The sequence below is a fragment of the Poromitra crassiceps genome, assembly GCF_964638095.1.
Source record: "Poromitra crassiceps genome assembly, chromosome: 7".
Taxonomy (NCBI): Eukaryota; Metazoa; Chordata; class Actinopteri; order Beryciformes; family Melamphaidae; genus Poromitra; species Poromitra crassiceps.
Genome location: NC_139628.1, coordinates 38,253,585 through 38,273,443, shown reverse-complemented (window position 1 = coordinate 38,273,443; position 19,859 = coordinate 38,253,585). Strand labels below are relative to the sequence as shown.

Below are 19,859 nucleotides of genomic sequence, written 5' to 3'. Positions count from 1 at the left end.
GAATAGCTCGAGGATGTTTGAATGACCCTAAAAGAAAAGGTTGAGCATGGTCCTCAAAATGTCATGAGTGTTAAGATAGTCAATAAAAGGAAAGGACCAGACTCTTTTCAAACATCTCTTGTTTCCCCTTAATTGTACAAGTAATTCTTTCTAAGGATAAACAAGCAGACAATTATTTTAGCCATTTATCAATATTTGGTCTGTTTACATTTTTCCATGATAGTGCTATCATCCGTTTTGCCTGTAATAAACACAAATCTTGCTATTATTTGACTACATTCCCAGACTAACACAAAATGTTAAAATGTTCCCCTGAATGGACCACATTTAAAACACAAATCCTGTACATTACTATTACATTTGTTTAGCTTTACTGGGGTATTTTGTTAGATACATTTATATGACCGGTGATAGTCCAAGTCAAATCAGCAGTAGTATGCTAAGTAAAAAGGAGTTGTGATTGGAATGGGAAATCCCAAATGTAACCAGCTGCAAATTTAGGAAAATAGTATCCCACAAAATATAACAACAATAGATACAACTGCTGTGTTGTTCACATGCTTCACTTTGTTGAACTTTTCACCTCTCGTGTCTCATGTCTCTACTCTTTCAGTCGTCACAGAGACCGCCTCCTCTTTAATCTTTCAGATTCAGTATCAGCTTTTTCTGTCTGAATACCAGTGTGTGTTTGAGGATGAGGACATTGCTAAAGAGTCATTCTTTGAAAAATCTTTGAAATGGACTAATTTGTCCCATGAGTGTGTGTGTTTTTTTTCTACCTTTGCAAATAATCTCGAGTCAAGTGACTGATCCCTTTACAGACACGATAGGATAATGATTCATGACCTGAAAAATGTTGACTTCATGATTTTAGCTGTTTTGCTGATTACTTGAAAAAGTAAAGTGATGAGAGAGAGAGAGAGAGAGAGAGAGAGAGAGAGAGAGAGAGAGAGAGAGAGAGAGAGAGAGAGATGTAGACACCTTTAAATAATAGACTTCACTCAAATGACATGTGAACAGCTTTGTCTTTGTCAAAAATGTCTGGTTTTGACTTTGCACAATTACAGGTATAGGACAACTATTCGCTGTATTGTTTTTAGCTGGTGATCAGCCTGAACCTCCATTAGAAATTTAAGATCAAAATACTCAGGCTAAAAATGTCTGCAGACCTGCTGCTAAATTCTGTTCTATTGTTGTTCCCAGCCTCACCCCGACCCTGGAGAGGTCAAACATGCGGAAACGAATTACAGCCTAACTAGATGATGGCCGCCCTCTTGAAATAACCATTACTTCAGCCTCGAACAAACAATGGATCCAAGCAGACCCGAATGTGTTCAACGCAGTAACCAAGGACTTAAAGCTCCAATGTAGGCAAGGCCAGAGTCTGCTGAAGCGCGGCTCTGTGCACCTGTCGGGGGTAATCCTCAAATAATGACTGGCTCATTAGCTAAGACCTCCAAGTTAACTGTCCACATTTCCCACTGGGAAGATCAAGTCTGAAAACGAGTCGACAACTATGTACAAGGTTAAAAGTGTCCCCGTCTTTGCTGTGAGCGTGGATCAGCTGCATGCTCCACCTGACCCCACCCCACCCCCACTTCCATCTGGTAGAAATGATGGTTTTCTAAGGAGGGTGTAGTAGGGAAATCCAGGAAACAAAAAACCCTTAGTCAATGCAGGAGGGAATGTATAAGCCAATGAATAAAAACTCATTGGGCAATTATGATTGGTTCTGCTTCTCTTCACAATGACATCAACCGAGCTAAAGTTTCACACTGCGTCTGCTGCAGCCAACAGCGTCGTTGTGTGTTAGACACTGACCTATGAGGGCCGAGGCTCAGATATAATTCCGATATGAGCAGATACTTTGAAGGGGTCAGGCGGGAGGTGTTGGGGGGTTTGAAATGGTGTCACCTTCACTGCAGCTCAGGAGGCTTTGGCCGTGGCGTGCGGCCGGCTAGCAACGTTCCACATGACCCCCACCGTGTTTTGACAATATCCCACCGCAGGCCACGCCCCTCTGAGGCGGCAAGCCGTTGCATTGGCAGGCTGGCTGTTTGTGCTGGCAAAGGGGCAGCTATTCGCAGCTATATTTTCAGGGTGCTGTTGCTGACAACCAGACCGAGTCCTCATAATTATGATATAATTGAGAAACATCTAAAACCAAATGTGCGGCCTCTGCCGTCCGAGCCAGTGTTTACAGAAAACAGCTGCTTAAATAGGCACTTAGAAGGAATTAGAATAACATCTTTCGTTGTCCCAGCGTGTGAGTGTGTGTCTCTGTCTGTGTGCAAGTGTGCATATATGCGTGGGTTAGCTATTTGGGCACCTAGACAGACAATCTCTTTGTTTTGGATGTGTTCGCTTAAGTCTTCGGGGTGCAGACAGGAGCCAAGAACAACGTGGGAAACGGGCCCTTGCTTCATTTCTGCTTTCTCTCCGGGCTTTTCGTTTGCAGCCTCTCTGGCACACCGACTCCACAACAGTACCTGAGGCGAGCAGGGTTCCGGAGAGAGACCCAGGGACAGGAGAGGTGTCGTAAGGGGACGCGAGTGGTGGCAGCTGACAGCCTGGCCAAGCTGTCTGTCATTCCCCTGTCTCTCCACCTCTCTCTCTCTCTCCCTCTCTCACCCTCTCTCCACACACACAGAAGGGAGTGTGCTGAGTAAGACGTGCTCCCAGCGAGCCTCTGCCCAGGTGGTCTCTATGGGTAGCCAGCACAGTCCACACAGAATTCGCTGTGAGGTCCGGGCCTGCGATGCCTAGTGTTGCATGACTGAATGGCTGCCATCCATATTCAGCAAGTAATTTCTCTTTGCCTTTTCTGGGAAATAGAGTGGATGAGTCATCTGGATTGTGGTGTATTGACAAAATATCAAGCGCGCGCGCTATCAACATCACACCACAGCCTCATCTAACACATCTTATATAAAGTAGCAAAACATTCCCTGAGCAGTTACAATATGAGCATCATCTAGGCAGGAGGAAGCCCACGCCAGAGGGAGGCAGATGGAGAGGTTTAACAAACAAGATACATAGCAACCAAAACTTTGAACCTTACAGCGGGGGCCACACACAGATTGTGTGCAGTGCAGTGCCCGGGGACCAACTCCAGTTCTTTTTTGCCATTGCCTTGGTCAGGGCAGGGGCACTGACAGGAGTATTAACCCTAACATAGGCTACATGTCGTTGATGGTGGGAGGAAACCGGAGCACCCGGAGGAGGGAGGACACCCACACGAACACGGGGAGAACATGCAAACTACACACAGAAAGGACCTGGGACGGACCGGGATTTCGAACCCGGCACCTTCTTGCTTCTTGCTGGCAACAGTGCAAACCACTGAACCACCGTGCCGTCAATCACTTGAATGCCAAGCATGTCGTGTACACACGACTTCCGGTCTCGTAAATACGAGTTCACGACTTCCATTTGAAGACAGCGAGCATAGCCTACGTCACGAGACGGAAGTCAGATACTCTTGCAATGCTGTTTCAGCTGGACTTTAAGCTGTCTATCACCCTGGATGTGAAGAGATTGTACATAACAATGAGCCAACTGCATATTCCCCCGCATCCACATTGCATCCACCATGCCGCCCGTCGTGCCTTGTTTTTATATCTCTGGAGGGGAGAGAGCAGGGGGGGCCGGGCACTTGCAAGAATTACAATTTGCCATTTGCTGTTTGGCAGATGCGCAGAGGAGCTGGAGCGAGGCCGCTGCTCTTTAGTTCGGCGTGCTTGGGCACTTGTTTGACCGATCCTTGTACATGAAACTGATCCCAGGGGATGTTTAGTCGTCCCTGCCCTGACTAACGCCGTCCCAGCCTCCTGCCAGCTACCAGCCTGCAGCAGCTTCACTCAAACAATAGGCAGTCTCATCTACGGCATAAGAGGGGTTTTCCTGCCTCGCTGTCTCTTTTTGCTGTAGCCTCTTGATTATTTTCCTCCGATTTTCCGTTGCATTGCAATATCCGCAGAAAATCTGTTGAGAATATATCAGATATCTCAGGTTCAGTTTGTCATAAAATGATGGGAAAGCCCGGATTTGTATAGTATGATGCCTTAATCTGCTTGTGTGGAACAAGACACCAAAGTCATTCTTCTTTTTTTATCCAAAGCACATTCATGGACATTTAGCATACCTAGCAGCACAGCTGGCATTATCAGTAGGTACAAGTCCAACCTATTATTATACTCTTCCCTAACATAACAAGAATGATGTCAAAAATGGTATATACTGTAACTTCAATTGAAACTGATAGACAGCCATATAATCTCTGTTGTGAGCATACACAAATTCACTTCTAATGTGACCAACAGGTAGAACGTCTTTGTACTGACTTCAGAGGCTTTGGTCAGTTTAATATTTTTCTTCTGTGCTTGGCTGAAAGCAGAAAATGGGTGGCCAAACTATGGCCAGCAGGCCAACTGTGGCCCGTTGCCCATTCTTAAGTGGCCCGCAATGAAAATAATACTAGTACTAATCATCATCATCATCATCATCATCATCATCATCATCATCATCATCATCAAAAAACAACAGAAAAAAGTTTGGATCATATCTCTCTATCCTTTACAATGAGCCTCCATTTGTTGTATGCATCATGCATTTGTGGGATGAGCAGCACAGCTGAATATTTGGGTCGGTCGCAAGTGAAATGTACCAAATTTCCTTGACAACGTCAAACAGTGTATTCTCCTGTTGGCCCATTTGTCAAGAGATGGGCGAAAATACATCATAAAGTATTTTGATACAAATACTTGCTCAAAAGATTGATCACAATACAAATACAAAATACTCGTCTGAAAAATGTATTTGAGATACAAATACGTATTTTGTATTTTGAAAATACATAAAAATACATTTTATAAAAACTGATAAAGAGCTGCAACAATTAGTCAATCCATCAATTAATTGCCAAATATTACATTAATTGCCTGTAGGAAAATGTCCTAATTCTCTGATTCCAGCTTATCAAATGTGAAATTTTCTGGTTTCCTTAGATGGTAAATCATCTCTTAGTCCTCTGTGACAGTATTCTCCTTTGTGTACTAGGGTTGGCACCATGGACGATGGCATCGACCATCGTCGATGGGCCGACCCCCATCGACCTCTGACACTTCTACATCTCCACTCAACCGCGACACACGGGGGACGCACAGGCGGCATTAAACAAGCGGCAAAGCGCACCTTATACCCAGTTCAGAGAAGTGGTAAAGGGGAGAGGAAGAGAAGATAAGCAGAAGTCGGTTGTGTTGTGAAAATGTTAAGAAAGAAGAAACTTCACGTTCTTTCCTGTTTTCAACCCAATGTGAGTAATGTTACAAGTCTTCAACTGTGAATTCAACTCGTCTGTTTCCAGGAACTCTCTCCATTACATACTGTGTAGGCTGCCTGCTGCTGTGTTTCTATCTCTCCTTAACGTAACCCAATGTTAGGTTCAAAACTGAGCCCACACAAATCTAATGTTAGCCACCAGTCATTCTGCCCCTTTTCTGCCAGCTAGTTCATTTAAACACACACACGGTCACGATCTGTAACGTTAACGTTTGATTGTTTTGCGCCTTTCAATATTGCTGGTAGTGATAGCCTACTGTTTGAATTGCCTGGCTCTGTGCTGTAGTAGTAGCCTATCCAAGCCCGCTGGTCTCTCATGACATGTAGAGCTCAGCTGTCCTGTTGTAAACGTGAACGTACATTGCAGTAGCACAGCCAAACGGCACCACATGGACTTCATAAATCATTAATTAACCCCACCCCCCGTCAACGACGATGCCAACGTCCATCGCGATGTTTCACTGTGGAACCATCGCAATGGTTATTTAGGTGACATCGCACAACCCTATTGTGTACCCTCTAACACATTACAGTTCTTTCATTTCAGTTTTAGCTGTTTTTCAGCACAGCTAATTTCTCCCTCACTTCAGCTGTTAATCACCTTCTGTGAGGGCTTTTGACTTACAGGCAGCATTTCTACATGTTAACCTCAAGCTTTGGAACTTTGACCATGTTAGCCCTACTGTAGATATCTGACATCATAACAGTATCCCTGGAGATGATGCGCCATGGCTGCAGTTATGGAAATCGCCGGCTACGGGCTCCCAAAATCATGACTGACAGACAGACAGACACCGCCCACCCACCTTGGTGCCATCGTGCAAATGTGCGCTCAATACTACATCAGAGTTGCTCGAGTGACATCACTGATGACATCACAACTGCCTGAGTAACATCACAGTTAAGCAATCAGTGGCTCGAGTGACATCACTGATGACATCACAATTGATCGAGTGACATCACTGATGACATCACAATCATGATCCACACTACCGCCACACACACTGCCACCCACTTTGCCAATTTGAATTAAGAAGATAATTAGTTGTGTCTTGATACATACAATATGATACACTGGTTTGAATATGCAGTAAACCGTTTAATTTGCAGATAGGCCAGTGCATGCAATATCTAATCATCAATTTATATTAGTAATTTATCTCTGGGGGAATTTCCACCAACACAAGGCTTCATACTAGACGAAGAAGTGATGTGAAGTCTGACTCAAGACCCACCCTACTCTGCCTCTGATTTGTCGTTGAGTTTGTTCTGAGGGTAAGCCAATCAGAGGTAGAGTAGAAGTGACATGTCACATTTTTTTTCTCCACAGTTTAAACCTGTGTCAATGGTAAGAATGTGTCAATTTGAGAATAAAATAACATAAAATTAAAGAAAAAAGTATTTTATGTATTTAAAATACACAAAATACAAGGTCTGAAAGTATCTTGATACAAATTACATATTATTTTTCTCGGTCCAGCCAAATACAAATTACAAAATACACAAAAGTATTTGAAATACGTATTTTAAATACATGTATTTAAAATACTGCCCATCTCTGTGTGTGTGTGTGCGGGTGTGTGTGTGTGTGTGTGTGTGTGTGTGTGTGTGTGTGTGTGTGTGTGTGTGTGTGTGTGTGCGTGCGTGCGTGCGCGCGTGTGTGTGTGTGTGTGTGTGTGTGTGTGTGTGTGTGTGATAGAGAGAGAGAGAGAGAGAGAGAGAGAGAGAGAGAGAGAGAGAGAGAGAGAGAGAGAGAGAGAGAGAGAGAGAGAGAGAGAGAGAGAGAGAGAGAGAGAGAGAGAGAAGCGGTTCCTCTACTACAGTTTCGGTAGCTGAGTCATATTGGTGCTCTAGTCACAAAGGAGTTTGACCCCACCTTGTGTTATTTGTCTTAAACTGCACTTCCCTCTTTCATTGTATTTTCATGAAAACTGGGAAACTTCTTCATGCTACTAGTGAAGAACTGGGCATTGTTTATGGACCCTCTGGGTGCAGGAAAACTGCCCTGTGAACAGCAAATTAATGTTGTTGCATGTATATAGTATAATCTGCTCTGAGAGCAGCATTGTTTATGGACCCTCTGGGTGCAGGAAAACTGCTCTGGGAGCAGAAAATTAATGTTGTTGCATGTATATATATATATATATATATATATATATATATATATATATATATATATATATATATATATATATATATATATATATATATATATATATATATAACCAACCGCTAACTGAGGTGAAAACATCCCCAAAAAAAGAGTTACAATGTTTTGACCTGACATCAGCACTGTGGTGGGGCAACTCTGGATGACAGCAGGAAGAATCATGGGATCCTAATGAGTCAGCCCTGAAGGTGTAACATGGCTGGACATCATGAAATTTGTATTCAAAAGGATCTGTCTTTTTGAAGTGGTGTAGGCCTATTGTTTATTTGATTTGATTTGATTTCTGATCATCCATTTGGCTCTCAGTTCTCTTACCACATTGCACAGTTTTGGAAAACGTTGAACTCAAGATCTCTGCAATTCCCAAAATATCAAATCTCTGGTTTTTCGGCACGCTGTACTGTCCAATTCATCAGCCCCCTCTGTCAAACTCTTCACTGCTCTCTGCAGCAGAGTTGTGGCTGGAGAGAGGGACACAGGCTGTGTGGCCTCTCTGATCTCGCTCGCTCTCCTTCCCTGCTGTGCGAACCTGAGGTGTTTTTCACCCGAGTGACATCTCTCTGAATGCAATCCTAATTGCTTAATTGAATAGCTTGAACGGTACCATATTTCAGTGGTTTATTCACAGATGAACATGCCTGCCTTTGCCAGTGGCTCATCGGAGCCAGATGTGCGGTTCTGTTCGTAATTTGAACACTAGTGTTTCTAAATTTTTTGCTTTTATGTCTGTGATCATTTCTCTGAAGAATTTCTGAATGTTTAATAAATAAATAAATTATGTACATGAAATCTTGATGCATTTTTTTTAAGTAAATTTGGAAGCCATATGGGGGAATAGACTAAATTTAGATTCTTATAGTTTAGATTCTTCACAGATGTGGGCGAACACAGGTGGGTCTTCTCTGGAACCCATAGACAAAGTCCATCAAAGCCCATTTATCAGCCCCTGTATAACTCAAATGGATCCCACATGGAGATGCTGGCTGTTAGACACAGTGGACCACATGCTCCCATTTGATAAGATTTTGTGCAAGGAACCCCATCTAAGAAGATTTGACTATTTAGTTATGCTTTAGTGAAGAAATACTTTACTGTCTGGAAGGAGCAGTGAAACCCAACATCAGAATAGTCATCCTCGGGGCATCTGAGTTGTGTAGAGTTAAAGGTACTCGCCTACCACCGTGGAGACTCGGGTTCAATTCCCGGTAGTTCCTACAGACACAATTGGCAGTCTCTGCGGGTGGGAGGCCGGTAGAGTATGAGTCCTGGTTGTTGCACTAGCGTCTCTTCTGGTCGGTCGGGGCGCCTGTTCGGGGGGGGAGCAATGACCAGGACTGCAGGGGGAATTGTCCAAGTACAATTGGGGAAGAAAATGGAAGAAAAATCAGAAAGAATTGATAAAAAGAAGAAGGAAAAAAGTATCCTTCTATGACAATATCTCATTGTTTTAACATTGAGTGAATCAGTTAAAAAATAGTGAAATCAAACTTTGCCTCACATTCTGGGGTGCCTGGCTCCACTTTAGGGACCGCTGATCTAGGCCATCATAGCTCAAATATGCAAATATGAGAGTTGAGATCAAAAATGTCTATGTCTTCCGACTTTAGTACCTAATGCTTTCTATCACTTGAGAAATGAAATGTATGCTTTGACATGGAGTTTTAGAAGACAATTTTTTTTTAAGACAATGCTGATCACAAAAAAAAAGCACTTTCTTTACGTTTTCAAATACCGGTAGGTACAGACCATTTTTACAATATAAATAGGCCTATATGCAGATGTTAAAGAGCCACATCTGTCTAACTAAATGACAGTTCATTAAAAGACGTGTACACACACACACGCACACGCACACGCACACGCACACGCACACGCACACGCACACACACACACACACACACACACACACACACACACACACACACACACACACACACAGGTATACCACGTTGCACTGGACTATGATCTGATCACACTTTATAGTCCACGTCATATTCTTTTAATCATTTGATCCGATGGCAAACAAAGTGCAAGCGGTGGAGCAAGAATCATGATATCAGCATTCATTACTCAAGCTGTGATTTCACCATCACAAACTCCCATGACCTGACATGCTCTACTACACTATAGGCTCAAATTAAACTGTGGTGTCTGTCAAGTTCAACAAGACATTTTTAACTTTTCTCATTGTGTAATATGTACATTTCTATCCAAAACGTTAAAGCATAGTGTCTGGCATGATCTGATATGATTTATTGTAATGTTATAATAACAGTTTCATTAATGCATTGTAATTTATATGTTCCAGCAGAGTACAGGTTGAAGAGGAGTACAGTATGGCACTATCCAATAAGTACAACATTTGCACTATAGTATACTATTGTTGTACTTTGTCCCTTTTGGTTTGGTAATACCATAGTTGAATTAAAACACTGTACACAGTGTCATGCCTCTGGATATGGTTTTCTGGTTACTCAACTTGAAACTTAAATTTGCTCAGAAGTTGATGTGACATTCAGGGTTATTTTTGTTCAGTGTCCTTATATGACTTCTTTCAAATCAAACATCTCGCTCATTCACTCTTTTAGTCTCTCTCTCTCTCTCTCTCTCTCTCTCTCTCTCTCTCTCTCTCTCTGTCTGTCTGTCTGTCTGTCTGTCTCTCTCTCACCAGACCACACCAGAATTGACTGTGCACCCTCAAGGTCTGCTTTAGATTGTTTTTGCTCTGAGAAGAAGACATTTGTTTTACAGTGGCAGCACTAGATGTTCGATTATATTCCTGGTTTGTAATGCCTGGATTTTGCCCAAGCAACATTTTTGTCTTCAGTGATTTTGAGCCCTCATACTGTATTTAAATCCAAGAAACAGGCCCAAGCTCACTTTCAAGAGAACAACTGACAATAGGCCTCATAAAATAATTAAAAATCCTAGTTTAATCAATATCTTAAATCAAATATATTGAATAGTTATTCCATATGTTTTGGACTGCACAAGTGTTCCCTGCTGTCAGTGGTTAAATTAATCATCAGTGTTTTTGTGCCTACTGTATAGGCTACTGTCTCCTTCCCGTGAGGTGAATACTCTGCAGTGCTTACAGGTTTTGACCACTAGATGGGAGCAATGTACGAGTTCTCTCCTCTTACCAGCATGTGGCATGATCCCTCTTTTGCCTCATTTGCCCCTACTCTGTTAGTCCAGATGTATCCAGGTTCTAGGGCCTATTTACCTAGTTTTTAAATCATATTTATTTATTTGTTTGTTCACTTACATAGCCTACTGATAGAGAAACGTCAGCCTTCGGTTTAGGACTAGAATTGAGGCCAGTCTAGTTCCATATGTGTCAGACCCAGAACTACATCTTATACTTGTATTTTATATGTAGCCTACTATTAAAAGTGTTGATAATAATAAAATAATGTATATAAAAAAAATGATTCAGTCTCCTTTATTTGCAAAGTGTCTTAGATGCAAGGAATTTGCATTGGTGTCAGATGTTGCTTTTTCGCGGAAATGGGGTTTATTATTAGATCCATTTGGAAACTATAATCGTTGTTGATGGAGAGCCCATTCCACATAGTTTGCCCATATGGATTTTTCTGAATATAATGCAGATGGGCTATTCCACCGAGGTCCTATGTGAATACATAATGCTTTCTAATATAAGGTGTGAATCAGATGTATAACCCACATGGGCGCAAGATGTGATGTCCATTTGAAGCACTTGGTTATGACCCAGACAAGACCCTCATACTGAACCAATTTTTTTAAAACCTTTATTTATACAGGGGGAGTCTCACTGAGAGCAATGCTCTCTTTTTCAGGAGTGCCCTGTTCACATTCACACACACATTCACACCTGGAAGCTGACCAGTACAACCACAGTATGAACTGCTGGCCACTGGAGCAGTTGGAGTTAAGGGCCTTGCTCAAGGGCACCTCGGTGGTGGTATTGAGGAAGGGGCAAGCGCTGTTTTTTTTCCTTCACTTTCCTCACCCAGATGTATCCTGCCAGTGCTGGGGATTGAACCAACGACCTTCCAGTTACAAGCTTGCTTCTAAACTTTAGGCCAGCCCTGCCCATACTGAACCCATGCTTATCTGTGACTGAGCTAAGTAACCCAAGTGGTTCCTGGTATGGATGGTTCATCTATCCTGATCCCATGGTCACTGACTGTGCCATGATAAACCCATTATAAGATCCCACTCCCACATAGATCATATATTTGGGTTTGCCCAACTGTGATCAGATAAACCACATTATGCTTCCCAATGGACTCGTCCTGTCTGAGTCCATCCACATGAACCCCACATGTAACATAATGTGGCCCACATGTAACAGGCTGGCTGACCTATGTGGGGATGCTTGTCATGAATGTGTGGGAGCTGCTGGCCTAGAGCTAATTAGGACTGGGTTATTTAATAAAAGAAAAGAAAAGAGGGCAGCTCATAACTGGACCACGACACCCAGAGGATAATCTTCATAATCCTCTTTCAGGGGAGAAAATGTTCAGTTTTTGCCTTATGAAATGCAAAGAAAGTCTATTCAGGATTGGAACAGGCTTCATAAATGTGTCATAGCTCATAATATCATGTGACTGACTGACCGCGCGTTTCAGAGGAATTCCCCCGACTTAACTTTGGCCCCTTACCTTTGCCCTAGATAGAAAACTTACTGTCGCTTACGTCAAGTGCTGTCTGTGCTGCTACATCTCGCGATAATTACAGATTATAAATAAAGCTCCAGTCGCTTCCCAGCAGCATCATATCTGTCTCAGACGAGCTACTGGATTGTTCTACATCTACAGCTGCATCGGTGAGTCCTAACTTGTATCACTTTAATATCAGGCGCTACTTTGTGACAGTTATGCCAAGTTGCTTTCACATTCACAAGTAGCTCAAGACCAGCATTGACAACATCGCTGTCCCAAATTTAGGATATCATTAACTGTGTTCCGGAAGTAGCCTATTAATAATAGTGTTATGTGGCTACTGGCTAGGCTGTTTGAAGATTTCGCGGAAAAAACTAAATACTTACATTGATTTTCTCTTCTCTCCCACCAGGGTGATTTTCAGCAGACATGGCAGCAGTTGAAGTCTTAAATCAGGTGAGTGAGTCTGTCTGGGAAGACTTTGCACTCTGAGCTCAAGCGAATTTACACACTGTGTTTATCTAAGTGTTTATTTCGTAAATGTTTCGTTGACCGCAAGGCTGGACTGATTTATAGGAGGGAAACGTTGATTTATACAGGTCAATGCGAGTGAATTTCAGCAGGGCGTTGCTCCGTTTCCACAGACAGTTTAAAATCTGTATTAGCTAGAAAAACATAGGCAGAAACAGTGAAGAACGCGCAAGTCCCGTCCGACTACAAAAATACAACTTTCACAGCAAAAAAATGAGACCTTTTATGTATGTAATGTTACACAGCTCCTTAGCAAATTAAATGGAAAATGTGACTATGAAAGTGCACAGGATAATTTACCTGGGATATATCTTTTAATATAATTATTGTATTGTAATTTTATGATTAAAAGCCAAGGGAGCAAGTGCAATGTTTGTTTCAATCTTTGTCCCAGAAGTGAGGTCACTCAACTCGACAAAGCTTGGGGACAAAGCCCCCCCCCCCCCCCCCTCTCTCTCTCTCTCTCTCAGTTTACTTGCTAAATTCCTGGATGCCTAGTATGGGATCATGTGTTTACGTTATTTGATCCAAATTGATCTCAACAATTGAGACAAGATGGCTTCAGACTATTAAAAAAAAAGTCTGTCTGCAGACATTTATTTGTTTCTGACTCTGGGAAAGTGGGGGAAAGCGTAAAATTCCCCAATACTATATCTCTGAACTATCTCTTGCCAAAATCACACACATTTAGGCTATGTGATATCCTTTTGATAACTAAACTAATGTCATAAAAATAATTCATGGTCCAATTTCTTTCTTAACAGGACATCCCAATGTTGTGCGTCTTGATGACAAATCAGTCTGTTCATATAGTCAAATACAGTTTGGACCTAGAGAGCGTAGTAGTCCTATTAATTTGAGTGGTATTTCTTTCCTATTTCTTCACAGAATGTGGTTGAGAGGGTGAGCAGCCTTCCTCTGGTGAGCTATGGCTATGGCTTGGTGTCCAGTGTGTATAGCAACACTAAGGACACACACCCCTACATCAGGTCTGTGTGCGAGGCTGCCGAGCAGGGAGTGAGAGCCATCACCTCCGTGGCCCTCACCACGGCCTCACCCATCATTGACAAGCTGGAGCCTCAGAGTAAGAAGAACCTTTCCATCAACGTTTTACATCACGTGCTCTAATCTATCTGCAAGTATGGGTTATTAGTTTAGCAGCTGTCTGAAGAAAAGCTGTTTATTCGTTATACTCAAACTGAAACTGTTTCTGTCAGGATAATGCGCTGATAAGGAGATGAGTCACATAAGCAGAATTTGAAACAGGAAGTTCAAGCTGGGTGGCTAGCTCTTAGTCACGTTCATCTCTCACCCACTTATTTTGTTTATTGCCTTACAGTCATCTTGCAATGAGCTGTCAGCCACAATTAAATGATGGCTCATTCACTGAAACATTTCATTCTATTTTCTCATTGATACATTTTTTCCCCGGGGAAGAGATTTGTAGACATCTTTGTATCAGTTTGCTTTATTGTTATTATTATTATTATTATTATTATTAATATTATTATTGTTATTATTATTATTAATTATTATTATTATTATTATTATTTATATTATTTTAAGTATTTTCTGCTCTCTTTTATTCCCCACAGTTGCTATTGCCAATGACCTAGCCTGTAAAGGTCTGGACAAGATTGAGAAAACTTTGCCAATTCTTCACCAGCCCTCTGAGCAGGTACTTTCAATGACCTGTGTCTATTTATGTCTATTTTCAAAAACTTTCAAGACCTTGATTCCCCCCCCCCCCCCCCCCCCGCCCTCAAATTCACAAACTATCACGGATTTCAAGGACCCGGCCGTGAGAACCCTGACAAAAACTTTGATCTCTCTGCGTTCTCCCCCTGCCCAGATCGTTGCCAGCGCCAAGGATGCGGTAACCAGCGCCAAAGATGTTGTGACGGTCAAGGTGACGGGTGCCAGGGACACTGTGTGGACAGGGTGGAGCAGCGTGGTGGAGAAGACTCGGGGCGCGGTGCAGGATGGGATGGAGACCACCAAGGCCGTCGTGAGCGGGAGCGTCAACACGGTGCTGGAGAGCCGCGCGGTGCAGCTGGTCAGCAGCGGAGTGGACTCAGCCCTCTCCACCTCTGAGAGCCTGGTGGAGCAATACCTGCCCCTCACAGACGACGAGCTGGGTGAGCTGGGTTTTGAGAGTTTATTCTTGCCTTGTGTTTTGGCTTTGAGTAATGGTAAATATATGAAATATGGAGATCTAGTTTATTTTTTATTTTGAATATGCAATTGTATTGAATCTGTCTGAAAGCACACATTACCCCACGTGAGGCTGCTACTTCTGCTAAAAACTTCATCAGGGATCAGTTATTGAGAGGAAGCTGCAGTCTCTTGTCGATGTTGGATTTGGTCGTTTCCAGGGAAAACACAACTTATCGGATTAGGCTCTTCTCAGAATCCAAGTGGCCCAATTTTCTCCATCGCTAAAGTGAACACAAGAAGTTGTTTAGGGCTGGAGGATATCTACTGTGGCTTGCAGAAGCTTATTAGAAATAATCCTATACACAATGTTACAATGGATCCATTGTGAATTAGTGAATAACTGCATTATTCTTTAAAAAGCCTCAAGCTACTTAAAGCATGCAACTGTTTCATATTAGCTGTTATTCGCAAACCAGAGAAGACGGATGTAAATAAGCCAGAAGATGCCGTTCCTTTGCTCTTTGATTGAAAGCTTCGCTGACAAACAGATTGAATCAGTTGAACTCAGTCTCATCATGGTAGTGATATGGCATTTCTCCACTTTTTAGCGCTTAATTGCATGCTTGTCTCCCTTGTGGCAGAGATGGAGGTGAAGACAGTGAAAGGCTTTGACAAGAAGCAGCCCAGCTACTACGTGCGTCTGGGTTCCCTCTCCACCAAGCTGCGCAGGCGGGCGTACAGCAGGGCCGTGGCCAAAGTACAAGACGCCAAGCAGCAGAGCCTAGAATCCATCTCTCAGCTCAACTACACTGTTGATCTGGTGGGTGTCCTTATCATTAACGCTAGCTCAACTACGCTGTTGATCTGGTGGGTGTCCTTATCGTTAACGTTCGCTCAACTACGCTGTTGATCTGGTGGGTGTCCTTATCGTTAACATTAGCTCAACTACACTGTTGATCTGGTGGGTGTCCTTATCGTTAACATTAGCTCAACTACACTGTTGATCTGGTGGGTGTCCTTATCGTTAACATTAGCTCAACTACACTGTTGATCTGGTGGGTGTCCTTATCGTTAACGTTCGCTCAACTACGCTGTTGATCTGGTGGGTGTCCTTATCGTTAACGCTAGCTCAACTACACTGTTGATCTGGTGGGTGTCCTTATCGTTAACGCTAGCTCAACTACACTGTTGATCTGGTGGGTGTCCTTATCGTTAACATTAGCTCAACTACACTGTTGATCTGGTGGGTGTCCTTATCGTTAACGTTCGCTCAACTACGCTGTTGATCTGGTGGGTGTCCTTATCGTTCACATTGGTAGTAGTATCAGTGGTGCTGCTGTACACAACTCACTTTGCAGTAAGGAAAACACAGAATTGTAGATAACTTGATGAGGTATTCAATTTGGTATTGTTAAATGGGCATATGATATTTTCTCATATCAATTGCAGAACTCTGAATTGAAATTGATTTTGTCAGCTGATCCAATTTAAAGTCACTCATCATCTTCATTATTCCAAGGCTAGGCTGCACAAGATCTACCCTTCCGTCTCACCACTATGTGATAGGTGTCAGGTGTTAGAGGGTACATTATGCCATGCTTTTTGGTTTTGCCCTTCACTTTCCGGATTCTGGGCCAAGATATTTGACTGGTACTCTAAGGCCTACAAAGTAGCCCTTCAGCCAGAGGCAGAACTCGCTCAGAATCCTTGCTGCTCCTCCCTACGGCTGTGCAACAGTCTCTGACTGTTGCCAAGAGACTTATTCTGAAGGAGTGGAAGTCCCCCTCTTCAACTTCCTTGCAGCTGTGGCTGACGGACATGATCTCGGTTACTGTATATGTATGGAGAGACTCCGGTTCCTGAGGATCAATTCACTTAAGAAATTCTGAGGTCTGGGACCCGTTTCTGGCCTGTTTGGACGAGGTTAGAGGTGACGGATGCCTCGCCTGGCTGACTCTTCATGGACCCCTTGCGTGGGATCCCACGCACATTTCTTGCAAGCACATAGACACTTTACGTGGCTGGTATCATTTCGTATGTTGAAATGTTGATATATGTATGTTTTTGTCTTTGTCTTTGTCTGAGCCTGTTGTGTTTTGAAAACTGTCAAATAAAATATTGGGAAAAAAAAGAAATTGATTTTGTGATATCAGCAAATATCGTATTGTTGTGCAAATAATCTATATAATATTGTATTGTGATGAAACTTGTGATTTACACCCCTATTGCTGATGTGGCAAAAGTGACGTCGAGGTCTTAAAATATATTGAAAAGTACCTGAAAAAAGGTCTTAAAAAGTATTGAATTTAACGTCAGAATCCCTGCAAATACCCTGTGCTAACAGTGTGAATGTTTCATGAGATGAGAAATTGCTAAATTGCTAATGTCACATTCATCGAACTGAAAGACAATTACTGAAAGACAAAGTAGCAAATCATTTATTTATACTGTAGCGGAAAGCACACTAACATAAAGTCATGTTTCTCTAACTGTCCACCAGATTGAATACGGCAGGAAGAATATTGACGGGGTCAATCAGAAGGTCAACGACAAGCTGAGCTCCTTGATGGAGTGGAAGTCCAATGGTCCAAACCAGGAGAACGGTCACGAGGCAGAGGTAAGGAGGAGTTTGGCTACGAGGATTTGAGGAAGACACAAACAGGCGATGAGATGTGTGGGTTAAAAGGGCCCTGTTATGCTAATATAATTTATTATTATTTTATTCTGGGATGCCACTATTGTAGCTTTGCATGATTCACAGCTCAAAAAACTCCTTATTTATCTTGTACTGTCCCTTTATGCAGCTCCTGAGTTCAGCCTCTGTCTGAAATGCTCCGTTTGACTCTTTAGCCGACAGCAGAAAGTAGTACTGTGAGAAAGGGTGGAACACTAGTGTCAAACAAATGTTAATATCTCAAAATCTATACATTGCATCCCTTATATTTTGACATTGTGAGTGAGAGCAGAAGTAGCTGAAGGGTTTGATGTATAATAGGGGTGTCACGATACACTCAGTTCACGATATTGGGTTCACGATAACAATACGATATTTTAACAATATTCTTTTGCGATCGATTTGTAAGTTGAGGGGGCATCCTCCACGCTAATTTGAGTAATTTCACCATTTTCATCCTCCGTGTCTGTAACGTCCCTCGTCTGTTCAAACAAAGCAATGAAAAGGAGAGTGAGCATGCAATCAGATGCAGATCAGTGCCACCATGTTCAGCTTCTTTTTCTCACGATATGAGATTTCATCTCAACGATACATATTGTCACGTTTTGATATCGCGATATATTGTGGGACGATATATTGTGACATCCCTAATGTATAATATATATACCCTCTCCAAATTATAGGGTGGTGACATGAGATATGCAACATTGTAACAGTATAGATATATGACACAAAATATGGAAAAGCATAATAGGTCCCCTTTAAATGTGACCACACAAGTCTCTGCGTAGAGAAATGCAAGAAGCAGGCATCTGACCTGGTTGTTCTCCTTCACTCAGGTCATTGAGTCTCGGACCCTGGCCCTCGCCCGCTCCCTCACCCAGCAGCTCCAGACCACCTGTCTGGTCGTGGTCTCTGGCCTGCAAGGCCTCCCCAGCCACATCCAGCAGGAGGCACTCTCTCTCAGGCACTCGGCCACCCATGTCTACACCAGCTTCAATAAGGCCACCGTCCTTGGAGACCTGCCAGACAGCGTGCTGGCCAGCAGCAAAATCCAGCTTGGCAAAATGAAGGATTCCCTGGACAACGTCATGGATTATCTGGTCAATAACACACCGCTCAACTGGCTGGTGGGTCCCTTCTACCCCCGGCTGCCCCCTCCCACTCAAACCCCAGCCTCCTCTGCTGACAGTGGCCCCGCCTCGTCCTCCGCCGCCACGTCCGCCTCACATCTCTCACCTCAGCCGCATCCCATGGAAGTGGAGATGGAGTCACTGGGTCCCCAGCAGCAACACTGATTTCTAAATAAGATCTATACATATCAGTATAGGTATAAGTTCTATACATACCGTATAACAAAACACTAGTTTGTAAGTTTTAACTCCCTATGGAACACTTTGTATTGAAAATTAAGATGTGAAATGTGTAGATCCTCTGAACACATTGCTGTTTTTACCGTTTTGGTTTTGTACCAGGCTTCAATTCTTAATGTAATCACTCAAATACGATTTGTCAATTCTATGGACAATTTCTAATCAATATGTTAACTGTCTGAGAGACCAGCTGGCAAAACAGGATCCAGCACCTAGTCTTATATAAAACTTAAACCTTATCTGCAGGTAGGAGTCTTTTTTCCCCACATGTAAAACTGAGTTGTGATTCTTATGCAACAGCGATGACTGGGATTAATAAATTAGTTGTTTGACTTATAAAACTGCTTTAGTCCTGCTTGGGAGTGTAGCATACCTCGTTATAAAGCCATTCATTGAATTAGATCTACACCTAAATTAAGTGATTCAGTTTTGATACACTAGAGCTCAATCATCAAGGTCAGAACCACAATAGAAATCACACAAGTCCAAGGACACTTTCTTCTCAGCTGATTTGAATGGAGCAAACACCTCGATTCCCATCCATCAAGTAGATGTCCCATCTATACATTACGGACACCATGACAACCGCATCAAACACTTTCACAAGTCAATTTTTACACCTTTCAAAAATAAGACTGGAAACATTTATACATCTTTGATAGTTTATTTGATAGGGACAATGCAAGTTCACAGTAAGCATCTGAGATTGATTTGATACAAACTCATTTTGGGTTAATACCAAGGACATAAACCAAAGCAGCAGTCACCTGGGTCTGTTTTCAAAGTCAATGGAATGCTACCTTTGTTGAGAGATAAGCGTATAGAGGTTTTATCTTACGCTGACCCTGTACTCAATCAGTACTGGTATCTTTTGTATGGCAATTCAGGCATTGCATGTTTACATGAGACATGGATTCTGTTTCCCACATGCTTACTGATAGCAGTATGGACAACTGTGAGTGACA

The 19,859-nt window shown here is 42.6% G+C and overlaps 1 protein-coding gene across 1 annotated transcript; it reads left to right on the top strand.

Annotated features, from left to right (window-relative positions):
* Positions 1-12,278: 12,278 nt before the first annotated feature.
* On the top strand, positions 12,279-19,122 carry plin2 (perilipin 2). The gene is made up of 8 exons (XM_083640873.1): positions 12,279-12,323; positions 12,572-12,615; positions 13,579-13,774; positions 14,286-14,368; positions 14,543-14,828; positions 15,489-15,667; positions 17,348-17,464; positions 18,361-19,122. The coding sequence occupies exons 2-8, from the start codon at positions 12,589-12,591 to the stop codon at positions 18,817-18,819; spliced, it is 1,347 nt and encodes a 448-aa protein (XP_083496999.1). The 5' UTR covers positions 12,279-12,323; positions 12,572-12,588; the 3' UTR covers positions 18,820-19,122.
* The last annotated feature ends 737 nt before the right edge of the window (positions 19,123-19,859 follow it).

Excerpts from the sequence above, each read along its gene's own strand:
- plin2 (XM_083640873.1), top strand. The coding sequence starts at position 12,589 with ATGGCAGCAGTTGAAGTCTTAAATCAG. Across the intron at positions 14,829-15,488 it reads CCTCACAGACGACGAGCTGG|AGATGGAGGTGAAGACAGTG; the intron begins GTGAGCTGGGTT and ends CCCTTGTGGCAG. Across the intron at positions 17,465-18,360 it reads AGAACGGTCACGAGGCAGAG|GTCATTGAGTCTCGGACCCT; the intron begins GTAAGGAGGAGT and ends TCCTTCACTCAG.